Raw genomic sequence first — 17,256 nt, 5'->3', positions numbered from 1 at the left:
CAAGTTCTCTGGTATAGATAGAGGGTGAGCGTCATGTATACTTGAGAGGAACGAGTCGTCCTGATTGTGCGGTACTGCAGTTATGTCGAGACGCTCGAGCACAAGGTGCGAAGCCTCGAGCAAGAACTCAGGCAAATTGGAGGGAGGTCCAGCTTTGATGTCCCTTCTCTCCCTCGACAGACTGATGACGCACTTGTGCGCGAATTCCATTGTCGGAATCCTCAACCTCGGACGAGGACTATTCAGGTCGAAAACATCCAACCTGTCTTGTCTGACGCAAACAGTACCTCGCTTGAAAAGGACCATGACCTAGTGAAAGTCATAAGATACAGTCAGCGTCCCAGGTCTTGACTTGTCCCAATAGACTTACAAGTGAACTAGGAGAAGTGTCGATACATTCGGCATTGGCAGACTTTGGCGTCGCGCCATCTGGGACCTCGCCCTCGGACGCGACACGAACAGCATCAAGTGATATGCCTGACGACGATTTCTCTCACCAAGACACAGATGCCGACATCCGAGAGGAAATCCCGGACCAGAATTGCTTCGTCCTTCCTCCACGTGCACTCGCCCACCGCTTAGTCGATTTGTTCTTCGACAATGTGGCTCCAATTTTGCCATTGGTGCACGAGCCCAGTTTCCGGAAAGAGTTGGACGCACTCTACGATGACCACAAATCAGCAAGCATAGCTTTCAGCAGCGTCATCAACGTGGTCTTTGCCTATGGATGTGACTACCTCGACCTTGACTTGAAACGAACATACGAACTGGCTCAGACGTTTCACGAACGAGCGACCGATTTGATTCTTCTTGTCTGTTACGAGCTGGCGTCCCTCGAAGTTGTTCAAGCTCTTCTTCTTGTGACACTGCATCTCAATAGCAGCATGCAATTTCACCGAATGTGGATCAACACTGGCTTGCTCGTGAGGACTGCGCAGGCGTTAAATTTGCATCTGGACCCATCGGACTGGGATATCAGCATGATGGAGAAAGAGCTGCGCAAAAGGTTTTGGTGGTCGATTTATTCTCTTGATAGGTATTCGATATCTGCTTGCATGGTGCTCTTGATGAACTCTGACTGGTTCCAGATTCATTAGTTTAAAGCACGGTCGACCACCTGCTTTGAACATCGAAGCTGGCCACTGCGTTCAACCCGCGGCGGTGGATGATGACCAGATCCTACCTGCATACATCGCCAAATCCCAAGATCCAAGACGACAGCCTTCACAGCTTCACTTTTTCAATTCGCTAATGCAACTGATCCATATATCTGAAACAGCACTCTCGTCCAGTTCCGCCAATGTCTCATCCAAAAGGATAGCAAACGGCGGATTAGCAAAGGAGGTTACGAAAGAAGTCATCTATACCCAAATATCAGGGGCTCTTGAACAGGAGAGCAAACTTGCTACCTGGGTTTCAGGACTTCCCGAACACCTCCGATTTGACTACAGCAATTCCAACCCGAAGCTGCGCAAACAGCAGAGAAGTCTGCAGACTCGTTATTTGCACACCAGGCTCATGATTCATAGACCGAACATGATATCAGTCCTTCGCCTGGACAAAGGACTAGAGAGCCTAGAAGGCAATGACGGCTTTTTGCAAGCCGTTCTAACCGCCAGCATTCAGCAATGTGTCCAATGTTCTTGCGACTTGATCCGACTCGTTGAGGAATACTATGAACAGAAAAGCTTGGGGCCGTGGTGGCTTCTTCTACAATGTAAGCACTCTAAACAGGCCATCTCCCTCTCTCTGTCCTCAGGAGCCAATCTGATCTCACCAAGTCATCTTCACCACGCTGGCCACCTTATTCGCAGTCCGGGCACGAAAGAATCTGCTGAGGTGCCTCGATGATAACGCCATCAACATCGCCATCGAAAAAGCCATGACCTTACTGCGTTCTTTTGGCGACATCAACCCGACATTGACTCAATGCCGGCAGTACTTTGAGTTAATGATGCCTCTGACCATAGCTCAGGGTTTCATTCTAGACACCGAGAACGTGTACAGCAGACTCAGAATACCCACAGATTCCCAGGCTCAAGCATTACCTTTCTCTAATCCAGCATTTACTGGTCAAATGACTCCGCAGCAGAGGCCAGTCCATAGGGCGCAGAGCTCGATGGACTATCTTCCAGGCCGTGATGCAGGCTTGCGGGGTGCCGATCAGGCTATGGCGGGCTATACAGCGGAGATCTTCTCGGACGCGACTTTTGGCAGCTTCAGTTTTGAAACCCTAGATCCTATCCTCCAGATGTAACAATGAGCAACTTTGTGCGCTTTTATACCTTGTCTTGTAGTAGATTACAAAACTACTTTCCACCGAAGCATAAATTCCGAAGAATCTTTGTCTCGGGATGGAGCCACGACCAGAATCGCTGTAGGCCAATATGGATTAGCGTCGGTTGACCTCCTAATAAGTACACATGTGCTAGCTAGGTATTAGTGTTATCACGATTCCAATTGTTGCAGGCGCTACGCAACATCACCGGGGGGAGGGGGATTCGGTTAACCTCCCCTTTGTAAGTCCCGAATCACGTTTCTGTCTACCTAAGACGGAGTCCATAACCTCCTTCTGCTGCCATGCTACTCTCCCGAGCCTGGTGCAGTCTCCCAAAGTGCTGCACAAGTATCATGCCACCTTAAACCATATTTCCCTTGAATTTCATTCAACAGCCTCGCCTCTACCATCATACTGCTGCCCACTACTAAATTGCTTCAATCCCATTGCTTGAAATAGGTTTGTGTGTATCGTGTTGGATGGAAGGATCATCAATATGAGACCGAGCAACCTTTGCGAAAAGTGTCGAAGACTTTTCGAGGGCCCAAATCAGCCTCCAGAAATAGACCGCGTGCCCTTTGAACACATAGATGCACTTTCTGACGATGAAAATCAAGCATCGGACGAAGATCTCGTCTCAATATCTGGTGACAGCCAGCCGGAGGATCGTGATAGACGCCCGAAGCTGCCACCGAGAGTCAGTCGATCTTCCACATCTCGAATCCTCGTACATCACAACATGGCTGCTCTTGTCCTGGCTGCTGCTAGTGGCTGCCACCTATGCAATCTGTTATCGCAGCGCCTTCCACAGGACACCGCAATACTCGAATGGGCGAATAAAGAGCACCGGAGACTCTTGGAAGAGCACTCTCCTCACCTCAATGGAGTAATAACGATAGACCGTCTGCCAGAAGAGAACATTTCGGATGCTCTGGACCTGAGGCTCTCGTATTACATCAACGAGAATGGAGCTCCTGTCCATGTGTATGGTCCGATAGGGGTGACTCTACTCCCAATCCACAGTATGTAAAGTCACCGCAGGTGCAGCAACGTTACTCGGTATTGACAGCTTCAATGGTACTACCTAGGCATTGAGAACGATGTGGCAGTTGCCGTCAGAAGCCGTACTTTGGTTGATGTGAAGAAGTGGATAAGTGATTGCCAACAAAACCACGACGAATGCCGACAATTGGCTTCACTCTCATCCACTGTGAAGCCAGCCAGGTTGGTTGAAATCATCGATGGCCCAGCGTCGACGAGGTTAAGAATCGTTGAAGGTCAGACTCTTCCACCAGACATTTCATATGCCACTCTCAGCCACTGCTGGGGCACAACTCGAATGGCAGTTCTCCGACATAGCAACGAGGCAGAATTTGCGCAGAACATCCCATTAGCAAAACTCACAAAGACATTCCAGGATGCCGTGACTTATACTCGAGAGCTAGGGTTGCATTACCTGTGGATCGACGCATTCTGTATTAATCAAGACTCGTTCGGTGACTGGCTGGACCAAGCACTTGCCATGGCGAGCATATACGCGAATGCTTGCATCAACATCGCAGCCACTGCATCCCCCAATGGTGACGGCGGCCTCTTTCTGGCACGTAATGAATACCTTGCGAACCCCTGTATCGTCAAAGCAAAGTGGAATGAGCTGCTTGCCGGTGAGTATGTGATATACGACCGGTACGCATGGTACTTTGGAATCGAGCGCTCCGTCCTTAGTAGGCGAGCATGGGTCTTGCAGGAACGGCTATTGTCCCGAAGAACCATCCACTTCGCAGCCGACCAGGTCTCATGGGAGTGTGCGAGAGTTCGGGCAAACGAGACGTGGCCGAAGGGGGTTCCCGAAGACCCCCTCACGGTAAAGACGCGAGCGCTGTCGGCACTCGCGTCTGCAGCAAGGCCCAACCATGCTGATTTGTCGCGAATCGACCAGCATTGGCTTACTGCCATAAACACCTACTCTGGCTGCGATCTGACGAAAGACTCCGACAAGCTCGTCGCCTTAGCAGGGTACGCACAAGTGACCCAGGACGCGTTTGGGTGCTTGGCATCGGACTATGCGGCGGGGATGTGGAAGGCATATCTTCCAGAAGATCTGCTATGGCATGCCGAGCCGCATAGTACAAGATATGAAAAGTATCATGCGCCTTCTTGGTCGTGGGCATCAGTGAAAGGCACAGTCAGTTGGAATCCGGAGGGTGCGCGAAGCATACCGAATAAAGACCTAGCATGCAGCGTCCTCCAGATCGACATATCCCTCGTGGATGCGACAAAACCTCTCGGGCCAGTATCAGCTGCAAGTATAGAGCTATGTGGGCCACTCTGTCCCGTCAACTTCGGCCCAGGCTTTGGCACGCGTGCCCCTCGCCTTCAGTATATCGACGTAGGACAACGTCGATTTGGTCGAGGCTTTCTGGCAGAGTACCTCGATGATGGTTCAATGTACCATTCACCTGGTGAGACTTTGGCAGGATTTGTAATATACTTCGGTCGTTTTGCAACGCTTCCCTTTCTTGATGAGGGCAGACGACATTCCATAGGACTGCTACTTGCAAGAACTTCGGTCTTGCCACCTGGCGTTTTCAAACGTATTGGGTATGCCAAGTTCTTCCACAGGGAGACCTCCACGAGCTTCGAGCAAATGTGCTACCCAGCGCTCGATCTGTCATCCGATGCATATCTGGGAAAGGTGGAAGATGGCAGATATGTTTTCAGGATTGTTTGAGTCACAAAATGTTCTTGTTCGCCGCTTACAAGCCACTACATCAATGCATTCGGACGCCGCCAGACTCCTCGTGTCTTCAGTTATCGACTCCCTCTCAACAGAAACGAGTGGTTCTTGATTGCTGTGGCACTCATTGTGGATTATCGTTGGATTATCGAACATGGCGATGGTCTGCTTTATTTTGCAGAGACGTTTTGTTGTGCTCGATGCTCGGACAAGAAGTCCTTTTTAACATGTTTTGAGATGGCTTCGGTGGAACCTGGTTATGCAATCTGCGGTATACAGCGCAAAGAAGTTTTGCGATCTTTCGTATCAATAATATCCCAAATCGGGAGGTATCGGGTCAATGAGATCGAGTCTTGTTAAGTCACGTTAAAGCTGTATCAATGATATTCAAACACAATTGGTTAATACAGAGATAAGAGAATGACAACGCAACCCGACCCGCTAAAGTTGCAAGGGCTACTATGTCCGTGGTCATTATGAGGAAATTGACTTGTTACTGCTGGGAATACTGCTCGTTCGATCGAGTCCTTGCGGGACATCGGCCACTCCCCTGTTTAGACCAACAATCGATGATACCCTATCCACCGGCACATTTAGTTCTAGAGAAGGAGGGCTAGTAGGCCGACAGGGGAGAAAGGGGAGGCAGGGGAGGCTAATGCTTTAATGGAAGGGAAAAGAATGGTATGGGTATGGGTATGTGAAGGACATCGAGGTCCCGGTAATGGTAGTCCATACAGTGGACACAAGCGCGATTAGATACCTCCTCGGGAGGTGACAAGCTCACAGTAATGGGTGGTGCTAAACTACAACCAGTGATTTTGCTGCCGAATTGGTGGGCGAGTCAGGTAGGACATGTTGAAACTACTGCAAGAGTACGGCCGCTTCTTTCCTTGCACAGTGACTTGCTATCAGGGACCTACGCAACGCAGTAGGTACAAAGGAATTGGAGTAGCTGAATGCCTTGTTCTATTCACGTAGCCCTATTGACAACGACTCAACGCTTGAGAAAAAGGAAGAGTTCTCTCTCAGCCGATTCAGGTGAGAGGAGACTCTTATAGCTTCCCCTCTTTCTGTCACGTGAAAAGGGTAAGGCAGCGTTAACCGATAGCCTTGTGCCTCAACCGTCCTTTGCCTTATCCTTTCCTTTTCTTTCTATACCGTCCACCCGATTCGGGTGGAGGGCGTAGAGTACTTGGGGACAACGGTGGGCTCGTGACAGTTGCCTGGTTAGTCTTCAAGAGTTGTTGAACAATGGTACTCAAACATCTCGTCCGCAAACTGTGTGGATAAAGAGAAGTAACCGTACACATGTACAAGTATGAGTGGACTGCCCGTAGGTAGTTCTCCTTCCCTTAGGCAATTAGATTACCCCTTCAACAAGAGTGTCATATCTTACAGGGTGGCCCGTGACAATTGCTTCTTGCTATTTCCTTGCTCCCCCACCCCGGGGGGTTCCCAGAATCTATAGAAGGTGTTGACAGATAGATGTCCTCTTTATCGCGATGAAAAATAAATACGCCATATTTTGGCTAGACTTATGATGGAGACAATGAGGTGCGTTAGCCAAGAGGCACAAGAGGATGTGAGAACTCCATTAAGAGATAAAGGTAACTGATTTACGATATCAGAAATGCCATATATTATCCCTTATTTATTAATAATTCTCTTGATCAGTGAATAGGAATTAATGGGTGCCTCCTACTTGGTCCTAACATTAGATGTATAGATTCACCTGTAAGGGAAGGCTATTAAGGGATAGACGGATCAATAGAAGTATCAAGTAATAATATCCTTTGTATAGCAGGCGTATATACAGAGATTCAAAGCCCTAGGGAGGCTTTCAGGAGCTTGCGAGAAGTGTGCCGTTTTATACGTGCCTCCTCCGTCTAGTGCCTTTGGTGTCTTTGCTGTGATGTTGTGCTGGAACCTGGCTTGGTTGTTGGTATCCTAACATCTCAGGGACATCTGCGGGATATTTATAATTCTATGGTGTTACCAAATAAAATCACTGTCGTCCTGATACTGCTAGCAATGAATCATTTTTACTTTGCTAGTAACAAGCCATATAGTACGTGCCAGTTATCTTTGGATACGACTCGACAGTTCTTTGTTGCTTTCCATGCCACCCTTTGGGGTTCATAGATCTGTCGAGCCGGTAGTATAACCGGAGTTCTGTTATTACCGAGCAAGAGGAGAAACTTGAATGATGCCGTCTCGATGTGTTTCCCCGCGCAAAGGATATCATCGAGCTAGAACCCGAAAACCTCTCGATCCATCCGAGGATCTCTCATCGGGCAAAGATGGACGGACTACGGGATCGGCAACCAGTCAGCCGGTCAGCTGACAATGCCGCTCGCTGCCACGGTTATCGCATCCAATCAGAACTAGGCGAGTAGTGGTAGTAGGTGAGCATGTTAAAGTTTCAAGAATTCAAGGCGAAAATGGGTTTGGTCGCCAGTTTTCGCCCACGCAGTCCTTGTTCTTTTGCGACTGTTCCTGGTCTTTGCCCGCGGTTGACTTTTGACGCACCCGCAAAGCGCCCAGAACGATCAGCCTTGGCAGATCCCACGCCGCAATTGGCTTTGATTGGTGGTTACGTAAATCGTTCCCCGATGAGCATCCAAGAAAAAGCTGCCAAGACTTTCGAAACCGACAGACTTCGTTTCTCCGCGCGCCACAGTTCTTTGTGGAATTCTCAACAGCCTTCGACGTCAATTCCACCCGAGTCCTCGAGTCCCTGACACCAACCTGGCATGCAGGGCCAAGAGATAGTAGTTCCACTGGCAATCTCTGGGCCAACGACAGACACACCCCATCTTGCAGGGAAAATTTTCAAGACCACCCATGGACCAGGGCACTTCGTCCCGTTGTATCCTCCGGCGGTGGAGGCCGATCGCGACTCCCGGCCCCAGTACCTCGTAAGATCAACCCCAGTCGAGATCTGCACGAGGCTCAATCGAACTTAGTGCTCCTCCTCCTGCTCCCTTATTTCTGTAGGGATGATGCCAGCCCTACTCTACTTCTATTTGACTTTTTTTTGGTGCATTCTGGGGTTGCCACAATGCTTTCGTTTCATCCTGAGGTTCGCCGTTGCAGCCGGAAAGCTCCACCATAGATGGTAGGATTTTGCGATGCAGCTCATTTTACCCTTGGTGTCACTCTGGCCTGGATCGGCAAAACTGTTGTCGATGGTCGCGTGAGGTGCGGGGTTTGCTCTGCGGTGACATGCCTCTTCGAGATTTAGAGGCTGGGCTCGGACCGTTGCCTTGGTGTATATAGGGAAGAATTGCTCTCTTGCGTGGCAACCGCTCCCTCCAGATCCAGAGTCCTCTCAATTTGTCTGCTCCCCCACAAGACATTTGGAACCCTCGACAACCATGGATGACAAAGAGATCAAGTATATCGATGCCAACAATGCCGTCCCTGGAGAGAAAACCGCATACGTCGACGTGCTACCTGGCGAAGTCTCAGACAATGCTGACAAGCTACAACGACGCCTCAATAACCGGCAAATCCAGTTAATTGCAATCGGAGGCTCGATCGGCACAGCGCTCTTCGTCAGTATCGGCGGTGGACTTGCCAAGGGAGGCCCTCTCTCGTTGTTCCTTGCCTATACTATATACTCGGCGATGCTGGGCCTCGTCAACAACTGTATGGCCGAGATGACTTGCTTACAACCAGTTTCCGGGGGGTTTATTCGGATGGCTGGAAAATGGGTCGATGACGCCTTTGGATTCATGGCCGGGTGGAACTTTTTCTTCTATGAAGCCCTCTTGATTCCATTCGAGATCACTGCTCTCAACCTCGTCTTATCGTTTTGGAGAGACGACATCCCAACCGCCGCCGTCTGTGCGGCCTGTATTGTCCTTTACGCGTAAGAACTACTGGCATTCGCGCGGCCATGTACTATGTACTAATCCTCATTTTTTAGCCTCATAAACATCCTGGCTGTCAGGGCGTACGGAGAGGCCGAATTCTGGCTCTCGGGGGGCAAAGTCATTCTGATCTTCATGTTGTTCATGTTCACCTTTATCACTATGGTTGGAGGTAATCCTCGTCACGATGCCTACGGCTTCCGCTACTGGAATAACCCTGGCCCAATGGCGGAATACCATACAACCGGCGCCTTAGGGAGATTTGAGGGCTTCCTAGCCTGCCTCTGGAGCGCTTCTTTCTGTGTTGTGGTAGGTTCGAACTATACTCCTCAGATGGCAGAACGTCATCTCCGAGGTCTCATTGATTTATAACAACATCACTAACACATCTCGTACCTCAGGGTCCGGAATATCTAGCCATGGTGGCCGCTGAAGCCAAACGCCCTCGTATCTACATCAAGAAGGCCTTCAAGACCATTTACTGGCGGTTCGGCCTTTTCTTCATCCTTGGCTCGCTATGCGTCGGGGTGGTAATACCCTATAATGATCCGACCCTCGTCGCCATTGTCAATGGTACTCAGTCTGGCGGTGGTACCGCCGCTGCCTCGCCCTATGTCATTGCCATGAAGAATTTGAAAGTCGAAGTGTTGCCTCACATTACCAACGCATTACTGGTCACCAGTATTTTCTCCGCCGGAAACACCTATACCTACTGCGCAACCCGCAGTCTCTACGGTCTTGCTCTTGAGAGCCGAGCTCCCAAATTTCTCACCAAGTGCACCCGCAACGGCGTACCTATCTGGTCCTTCTGCGTTGTCATGCTGTTCCCACTCCTGTCTTTCCTGCAGGTATCCAGCGGCTCATCGCAAGTCTTGACGTGGCTGATCAACTTGATAACGGCTGGTGGCATTATTGACTATATCGTCATGTGCGTGACCTATCTGTTCTTCTACCGCGCCTGCATGGCTCAAGGCGTCGATCGAAATACGTTCCCTTATACTGGATGGTTCCAACCTTACTGTGGATGGATTGGGCTGGTCTGGATGACACTGATCGTCATATTTTACGGATACTCCAGTTTTACGCCCTGGGACGTTGGGACTTTCTTCTCATACTACACAATGGTCATCGTGGCTCCTGTGCTTTACATGGGGTGGAAACTCATCAAGCGTACAAAGATCGTATCTGCCTCAGAGGCCGATCTTGTCTGGGAACGACCAATTGTCGACGCATATGAGGCCACCTTCATCTCGCCTCCTGTTGGATTTTGGACTGAGATGTTGCAGTTGGTTGGGCTCAAGCGAGCGAAGAAGGATGACAGGCGAGGCTCGATCGTATCGACATCGAGTCGCTGAGGGTGGTCTGTGCGTCCGCCCGGATAATGGTTCTGCCGCGCGCACAGCAGGGAAATGTGGCACGAGGCATCTGATCACGAAGAATCACTGCTTCCAATGATATGACATGAAGCAGTGACCATACTCAATCGCATACTCCTGCGACGAAGACGAAAGTACGCGGGATTTTGTTGCACTCAACGCACGACCGCGTAGGGCTGGGATCGACGGCTGTAGCCTTATAAACTACCAAGTACTCAGTGGTGAGTTCGAAACTACATCAAGACTCTTTATGCGAAGACTCTTCTTTGGCCTTGCTTTCCAGTACTTCACTCTTGAAACTCAAGGTCATACGCCAGGGTATCGTCACAAAGTTCCTCTCTAAATTTGTGCACTCTATCAAACGCAGTCAGCACAGGCGCAACAGTAGATCAATTTGAACCATTTTTTAGGAGGCTCCCAAAAATGCCTTGAAGAACACAATCTGGACCAGGGTGAGAGTTGAGGTGATCAGAACATACTCCAAATGAGCAGGGTGCTCGGCGTAGACTTTTACATCATCCGCCTTGTCTAGGATCGCAACCAGTCCCATATTGAATCCTTGACCCCTGTGCGCCGTTGAGGGCAAAGGAGTATTCACTTCAAGTTTTCTCAGGCCTGGGATTTTGCCCACCATTGCCTTTGCCTGCGTGGTCCAGGCTGAGAGTTGAGCGGGCGTTACCCCGGGTTTGAGTTTGAATAGAACTGCGGGGTCGGTCAGCGCCTTCGTCGAGGCCAATGGTAACAACAGAGGTGCAGTATGAAGGTCTCACCGATGTGGTAGATAGGCATGGCTGCAACCGGTCTTTGATGGTGAGTGTCCGCTACATCCAACGTAGTAGTGTGGCATGGGTATATAGATGTTTGGAGAGCCGGTGCTGGATGGCAGGGACGGTGTTTGCCGGACTCGCCGGCATCGGTGGGCATTCCACCGCTGCCCACTGGTCGCTTGTCGTCCCCGCAGCTTCCCCTCACCTGCTCCACCGGCTCTCTGAGTCGCCAGTTATGGTAAAACTCCCCCGAAGACAGGCCGAAGAGTTATTAGAGCTTGAGCTCTTGAGCTCCATCCTGCTCCGTGAGAGAGCCACTTTCACAACTGCCATCTTTCTATATCCATCGATGCATCCCTCCTTGGCTTCGTCTGACTATAATGTAGGGGCGTGATGTCCCACGGGTATTGTCTCGACAAGGTAACACGGCACGCGAGCTGTCAGTTACCGCAGGTGGCGGGGGCATGGGTACCATAAGGGGGCTGGAGAGGAATGAGCTTCCAACAGCCAAACGCATCCAAAGCTTCGACGCAGTTTGATCATACACCCCGCCACCGGTTTGGCATGTTGACTGTGAAGATATGGACATGAAGCAATTGCTAGGCTCACTTCAAATGTCCAGGTCCAGGCTTCCAATGTGAGGAACGCGAACGGACTGTGAGTGAAGGAGAGAGAGAGGCGCCGGGAGAGGCAAGGCTGCGACATTGCACAGTCCCATCAAGGCCACGGTACAATGCTGTTTGATTTGGAATACAACTGGAAGCCGTCGCCACCGCTGGCTTTGCGGCTTCATGCATTTGGTTTTCATTATCATCCCCCAATTTTTTGACGCCATGGGAGAGTATGATAACGTTGCCAGAGGCTTCTTGGTTCGGGAGTAAAACATCACGTGTCTCGCATGAACAGTACCTACGCTTCACAGCGATTGACCCCGTTACAGCGCATGCATATTTCATGCAAATTTAGAGCGGCAGCCCCAAGCCGCGCTCCATTTTCGCTCGACCCTCTCGCTCATCTCATCCTTGTCAATTCACGACTGACAAAGTCCTTTTCTACCCGGATGTCAACAATGCATTCTTTCACCATCCAAGAGGACCACGCCGATTGAGAGCGACATCCAAAAACCGGCCTAAAAGGCATTTCGAGGCTGATTCAAGACGACAAATATTGACCAAGGGCACACGATTCATCTCTCGAGACCTTCTGACTGGGTTCTCTGCCCACAACCTACCTGAGCTCATAACCACGGCAACGCCCTCTGCCAAACTGCTTCGTGCGATCGTCAACCACCTAGTCCTGCCACCGGATCTACCTAACAACGTCAACAACAACCTTGCCAAGGTTAGCCGCGAGCTTCTGCTACGCGTCCAGAATGCCTGCATGGAGTTGGACAGCGCCACCAAAGGCGAATTCCAACAAGAGCTGCGCCTGCTCCAAAGCTCATTAGATCATTGTTACAATATCCACGCCTCTGCACATCGCGACAGCCTGCAACTGCAGCGAGACATTTCATAGACTGCAGGTCAGTGAGATCCTTATTGTCCATGTCTCCGAGCAGAACGCGGGATTCTTGGTAAGACATGGCACCAGGCAAGATCCACATCAAGATACCCTGCGCTACAGTTCTAACAAGGTTTTCAGCGAGTTGAAAGAGCATGTCATTTTTGAAGCCTTCGAAGTCTGCAAAATCAGAAAATGTCCTCGAATCCCTAGGCGCACTACAATGGGACTTTCCTACCTCTGCCGCAGCCATTCCAAACAAAGTCTTTGCAGACGAAAACTTCCAGCAAAATCTTGCCAAATTTCTACAGAAAGCGAGTTTCGAAAGAGTCGATAAATTTGGAGCGAGCATTCTCGGGCCAAGTCTCCAACCCCTGAGGCACGGGATACCAATGACCCTGCTTTGGTTACAGGCCTGTTGATCACATTACTGGAGGGCCTCGGCCAGCTGCCCACTACAAGCCCATCCGCAAACGTGTCAGAAATGAAGTTCGCTGGAAAGACTCGGGCATCCCACGGAGGAGATCGCCGTTCTGGCTGCTTCCGCGTGTTGGCATCTTGCGTCATCTGGAGCAATTGACATGCCCGTCTGTTTCAAACGCCATGTACAAAGCCCTGATGTGTTTTCTGCACGCCCAATTGCTGGGCCGGTAGTTGATTCTCAGGCTCCGGAACTCGCTCATCTCTTGTTCAGAAAGCTTGGTCGGCGAATCGCGAAACTAGAGGACGGGCTCTTGCGGCTGCTGCAGACATCAGAATCTCGGTCGCATACAATGTCCTTCTGGAAAATCTTCGTCCTCTGTTCATCAAAGCAACAACAGATGCGACCGACCGACTCCTAAATGCCTGTGAAAACTACAAATCGAAGATTCAACGTCGAATCACCCCTCTCGGAACCCGCGCGGCAAGACCAGAGCATGTGCGGCTCAGCTTGACAAATAACGCTCCTTACTTGGACCAGTTGCGTCAGCAGCCCCTCGTCAAAACTATGCCTGGAGGCGCATATGTTACGCGACCCGCCCTGCTGCGGTTCCTTGAAAAGTACTCGGAGCTCGCACAGATGGAATCAGATATCTTGACCCAAAAGGGACCCGTCATTCCTGCCAACCATAGAACGTGGGCAGATTCCAGCGTACAGCTTGCAGAGCAGATCTCGGCAAGTCGATCGAATCATTCGAGGTCGGCACGGAAGAATCGAAGCTGTATGATTCGAACGATAATGTTATGTCGCTTTCTGCCCGTGTTGTCAAGGTTCAAACCAGTCTTCGCCCCACATATTCTTGACTTTTTATGGCTATCCTCCTATTCTAACCTCTGTCGCCTCAAGGACATCCAGACGTATCTTTCTCAGTGAGATTCAGATGCCGTCTTTTCGCAAACCTGCTTGGATCCTCCTGTCTCCGGCTGTTTTGCTGATCGCTTTTACGAAAGTCTTCCCCCGAATTCCGAGATCCATCGACTGGAGTAAAATAGACAGCGGGCAGAAGAGAAACGAAAGCGGGAGAAAGAGACTGAGTGGACAGAGAAAAATACAAGACATCAACAATTGATGAGAGATATTTCCACTGCCGCTCACCAACATACCCTCGTCGGCGATCCCCTGATTCCCAAGGAAGATGAGCAATGCAAGAAATGCTTGATGGAGAAGGCAGCTGCTAGAATGCGGATCGAAAGAGTCGGGAAGGCAATGCCTCCAAGCCGCGGCAAGGGAACATCTGTACTATTGGAACGGCTCTTCTCACCTGCCTACGCTGCATATCGCGGTGCTACGTGGAATTTGCCGCCAGTCTTGGCCTTCCAGATGTCAAACCAAATAAGGAACCTCTCATTTTGGTAGAAGGTTATTATGCAGAGTTTCGGTATGAACGACGGTCACACGCTAGCAAGAAAGGAGTGACTCTAGCCTCCCGCAACAAATCATTCCTGCAGACTCACTACCGGTTCAGCCACTTTCCATCGCCTGGGAAACAGTTACTGTCAACAATGGCCTGAGATTTGAATATTACGATCGTACTCGGAAAGTGTGGCCTGCCGAACATTTACACAGAGTCGCGATTGACCACCACTGCAAGATTCCTCTCCCGCCGCCCAGCCCCTTTGCCAAAATCGACTTTCCTTCTAGGATCTTACCGGCCAATGGCAACACCGTGTCTGCCAAAGGCGCAAGCGAGACTCGTTTGGGAGCCTCTGCCGAATTCTTGAGTGTCGATGCTGACATTACGTTCAACGGAATCCTTGCTGGCCTCCCTCGGTGCCCGCAGACTATTGGTCTCCCGGAATTTCTGGCCTTTCAAGGACTCATATGTGGAGGCCGCCGCCTACGGCAAACAATTCTTGTTGAGCTGGGCTCCTCGAACCTCAACTTCAGCTCTGAGGCAGTTATGGTTTTGACTCAAGCCCTGATTTGCCGAACAGGCCCACCTCGAAGGGACCCACTTCATGTGGTAAATGCTGTCTTCCGTGATGCTAGCTTTCGCAGACGTCTGTTGAGCCAAATTGAACGACGCTTGCTGAGCATCTTTAAAGGATTTGAGGATCCGCGACGCATTACGGTGTACCAACCTGCCGGACGCGCCATTACTGTCGAGCCTCGCCGCTTCGAGCTCATTTCTTTGTGGATCACAACGGCATCCTGGAAAGCCAGCAATTACGAGCAGAAATCGATCCGAATCAAGATGCAGGAACTTGATATGGACTTGCATCAAAGATTGTCTTGCGCGACGTACAAAATCGAAGGCGGCGGAGTGTTGTCGTGCCACTAGGATTTCCGACAGCTACGCGCAGGGGGATTCATGCAAACTTCGAGATCTGAAACAGCGATCCTGTTTACGCCCGTTACTTCCTAGATAGCGTACTAGGAAGGGTGACCTGTGCATCTGAACCCCGACTCTTTTACACAAGACATTATTACACGCATACACCTCATTTTTTATTCCAGATCCACTGACAAAGAAGACGCGAATTGAGGAGGCGTGCCCTGTTCTGCAATCCCGGAGCTGTCAACAATACGCACCGCTCAGTGATGCAAGTAGAATGCTCCTTGATGCCATTGCAAAGTTGGCTCCAGTACGGCAGCTCTACCCGCCAGGGCTGCGAGTCTTCGAAAAAGTGTCGTGGAACGAAGATCTCACCTCTGACATACAATATGATGAATATCGCCCTCTTGTTGCAGAGATCAATCAGAAGTCTACCCTGCTTGCTCGACTTAACACGAATGATAACATCGCACCGGGCATCCAGGAACTGTTGTGGGCAATGGGTAGCATCAATACAGAAGAATCCAACAGCCATCTTTCACGAAGAAGTCGAACGCGTCAAGGTCTTTATCAACCGTCCCAAATGCTGGTTGCTACTCCCGAATGTGGATCAGACGTTCTCTACAACCCGCGTGGATATCACGACTATCGAAAAAGCCAAGAGCATGTTTTCCAGGCAGCCCGCTTGATTCATACATGGCCAGAAAAGCTACCTTTGACGAAAGTTTTGTTTTTGATGTTACAGAACTGGCAGTCTATTGGCGGCTATGGAGATGATTCTGCCAGATATGAACTGTTGCATCTGATTGATTGCCTTGGATATCGACCTGGCTTCCATGTGGGGCCAACTGGTCCACTTTTACCGCATGGAAGGCTGCGGCCCGGAAGCAAAGTACAAACTCATGTTTCTGACGGCATTGATCTGTTTCGGAGAAGAGATAAACATGCGAGCTATCCCAACTCTGATCGCTTTCGCCATCCTTGACGACCTCAAAACTATCGATCTACCATCGTGGCCGTCATACTCGCAATTTCGTCCAGGATTTCGCCCAAAGATTGACTACCTGAGACAACTGCTAACCCCCTGTGCTCAACCGTCCCCGCCCGCAAATGCGCAATCCCAGAATCAAAAAGGAAGAAAAGCAGCTGAATCTGCAAGAAAGCTACACGAAGTCAGTGTCGCCAGACGGCTGGTCGCTCTCGCAGAGTTCTTGTGCGATCAGTGGCCCCGTCCTCTACCAAATTTCGATGGGTTCTCAACCGACATCTTAGACTTGGAGAAGGCATCGTCGTTGATTGCAGTGGAATGGAATGCCATGTTTAGGAATCACAAGTTCGAAGAACATATGCGACAAGTTCAGGAAGTGTTAGATAAGCATCGCTCGCCCGAACCATTAAGAGAAGGAGGCCTTTCCAAACACGCTCCATCACTAACTGTACCACGTGGATTCCCCTTGATATGCCCTCACCTACTCAAAAAGGACGGGCCTAGGGTCAAAGCCCACCAAACAAAGGTTCAAAATCGAGCTTCTTGTCACGCAGCGAGGACGCCCGCCAGTCATTCGCATCAGGACATCCGTGGATTGAGACGAATCGTTCAGCGAATGTCTACCTCGAAGTCCTTTGTCAGGCAGGGGTACCTTCGCGGTCTTCTCGATTCTATAACAGCCCTCGAGGGCTATCGATCACAGCCTTTTGAGAAAATTCCAGTGATTTACTGGATCGGCTAAATCAATTCATCGCAAAGGCGGAGAATGCCGTAAGTGCACGCTTGGTCGTGTTAATAAGAGCTTTCCAAAAGGACGAGCCAGGTGGACTTTGGCTGTGTAGAATTGCACTCTGGCCTTTGGCAACGTATGTCTCTGTTCTTGAGACGCTACGCAGCATAAATCCTGTCGCATTGACGATGTCAATGCGGGCTGCAGTTGTGGACTTTGGTGTTGAAGTCACTTGGTTACAGCGGTTTC

At 50.3% G+C, this 17,256-nt stretch overlaps 6 protein-coding genes across 6 annotated transcripts; 5 read left to right on the top strand and 1 right to left on the bottom strand.

Moving 5' to 3' along the window:
* Positions 1 to 473: 473 nt before the first annotated feature.
* On the top strand, positions 474 to 2,257 carry Z519_03867 (uncharacterized protein; the record flags this gene model as incomplete). Its single annotated transcript, XM_016761614.1, has 3 exons — positions 474 to 1,036; positions 1,089 to 1,717; positions 1,782 to 2,257. 3 exons carry the CDS (start codon positions 474 to 476, stop codon positions 2,255 to 2,257), a joined length of 1,668 nt encoding a protein of 555 aa, XP_016621952.1.
* A 517-nt stretch (positions 2,258 to 2,774) lies between these two features.
* Z519_03866 (uncharacterized protein) lies at positions 2,775 to 5,009 on the top strand (the record flags this gene model as incomplete). The annotated part of the gene is made up of 2 exons (XM_016761613.1): positions 2,775 to 3,278; positions 3,348 to 5,009. 2 exons carry the CDS (start codon positions 2,775 to 2,777, stop codon positions 5,007 to 5,009), a joined length of 2,166 nt encoding a protein of 721 aa, XP_016621951.1.
* Positions 5,010 to 8,392: 3,383 nt separating this feature from the next.
* On the top strand, positions 8,393 to 10,245 carry Z519_03865 (uncharacterized protein; the record flags this gene model as incomplete). Its single annotated transcript, XM_016761612.1, has 3 exons — positions 8,393 to 8,889; positions 8,947 to 9,199; positions 9,292 to 10,245. The coding sequence occupies 3 exons, from the start codon at positions 8,393 to 8,395 to the stop codon at positions 10,243 to 10,245; spliced, it is 1,704 nt and encodes a 567-aa protein (XP_016621950.1).
* Positions 10,246 to 10,672: 427 nt separating this feature from the next.
* Z519_03864 (uncharacterized protein) lies at positions 10,673 to 11,055 on the bottom strand (the record flags this gene model as incomplete). The annotated part of the gene is made up of 2 exons (XM_016761611.1): positions 10,673 to 10,968; positions 11,037 to 11,055. The coding sequence occupies 2 exons, from the start codon at positions 11,053 to 11,055 to the stop codon at positions 10,673 to 10,675; spliced, it is 315 nt and encodes a 104-aa protein (XP_016621949.1).
* Positions 11,056 to 12,688: 1,633 nt separating this feature from the next.
* On the top strand, positions 12,689 to 15,295 carry Z519_03863 (uncharacterized protein; the record flags this gene model as incomplete). The annotated part of the gene is made up of 3 exons (XM_016761610.1): positions 12,689 to 12,862; positions 13,228 to 13,665; positions 14,480 to 15,295. The coding sequence occupies 3 exons, from the start codon at positions 12,689 to 12,691 to the stop codon at positions 15,293 to 15,295; spliced, it is 1,428 nt and encodes a 475-aa protein (XP_016621948.1).
* Positions 15,296 to 16,125: 830 nt separating this feature from the next.
* On the top strand, positions 16,126 to 17,019 carry Z519_03862 (uncharacterized protein; the record flags this gene model as incomplete). The annotated part of the gene is made up of 1 exon (XM_016761609.1): positions 16,126 to 17,019. One exon carries the CDS (start codon positions 16,126 to 16,128, stop codon positions 17,017 to 17,019), a length of 894 nt encoding a protein of 297 aa, XP_016621947.1.
* Between the last annotated feature and the right edge of the window lie 237 nt (positions 17,020 to 17,256).

The sequence above is a fragment of the Cladophialophora bantiana genome (assembly GCF_000835475.1).
Source record: "Cladophialophora bantiana CBS 173.52 unplaced genomic scaffold supercont1.5, whole genome shotgun sequence".
NCBI classification, from domain to species: domain Eukaryota; kingdom Fungi; phylum Ascomycota; class Eurotiomycetes; order Chaetothyriales; family Herpotrichiellaceae; genus Cladophialophora; species Cladophialophora bantiana.
The sequence above is the reverse complement of the archived record's forward strand: the minus strand, read 5'-3'. Positions and strand labels throughout refer to the sequence as shown.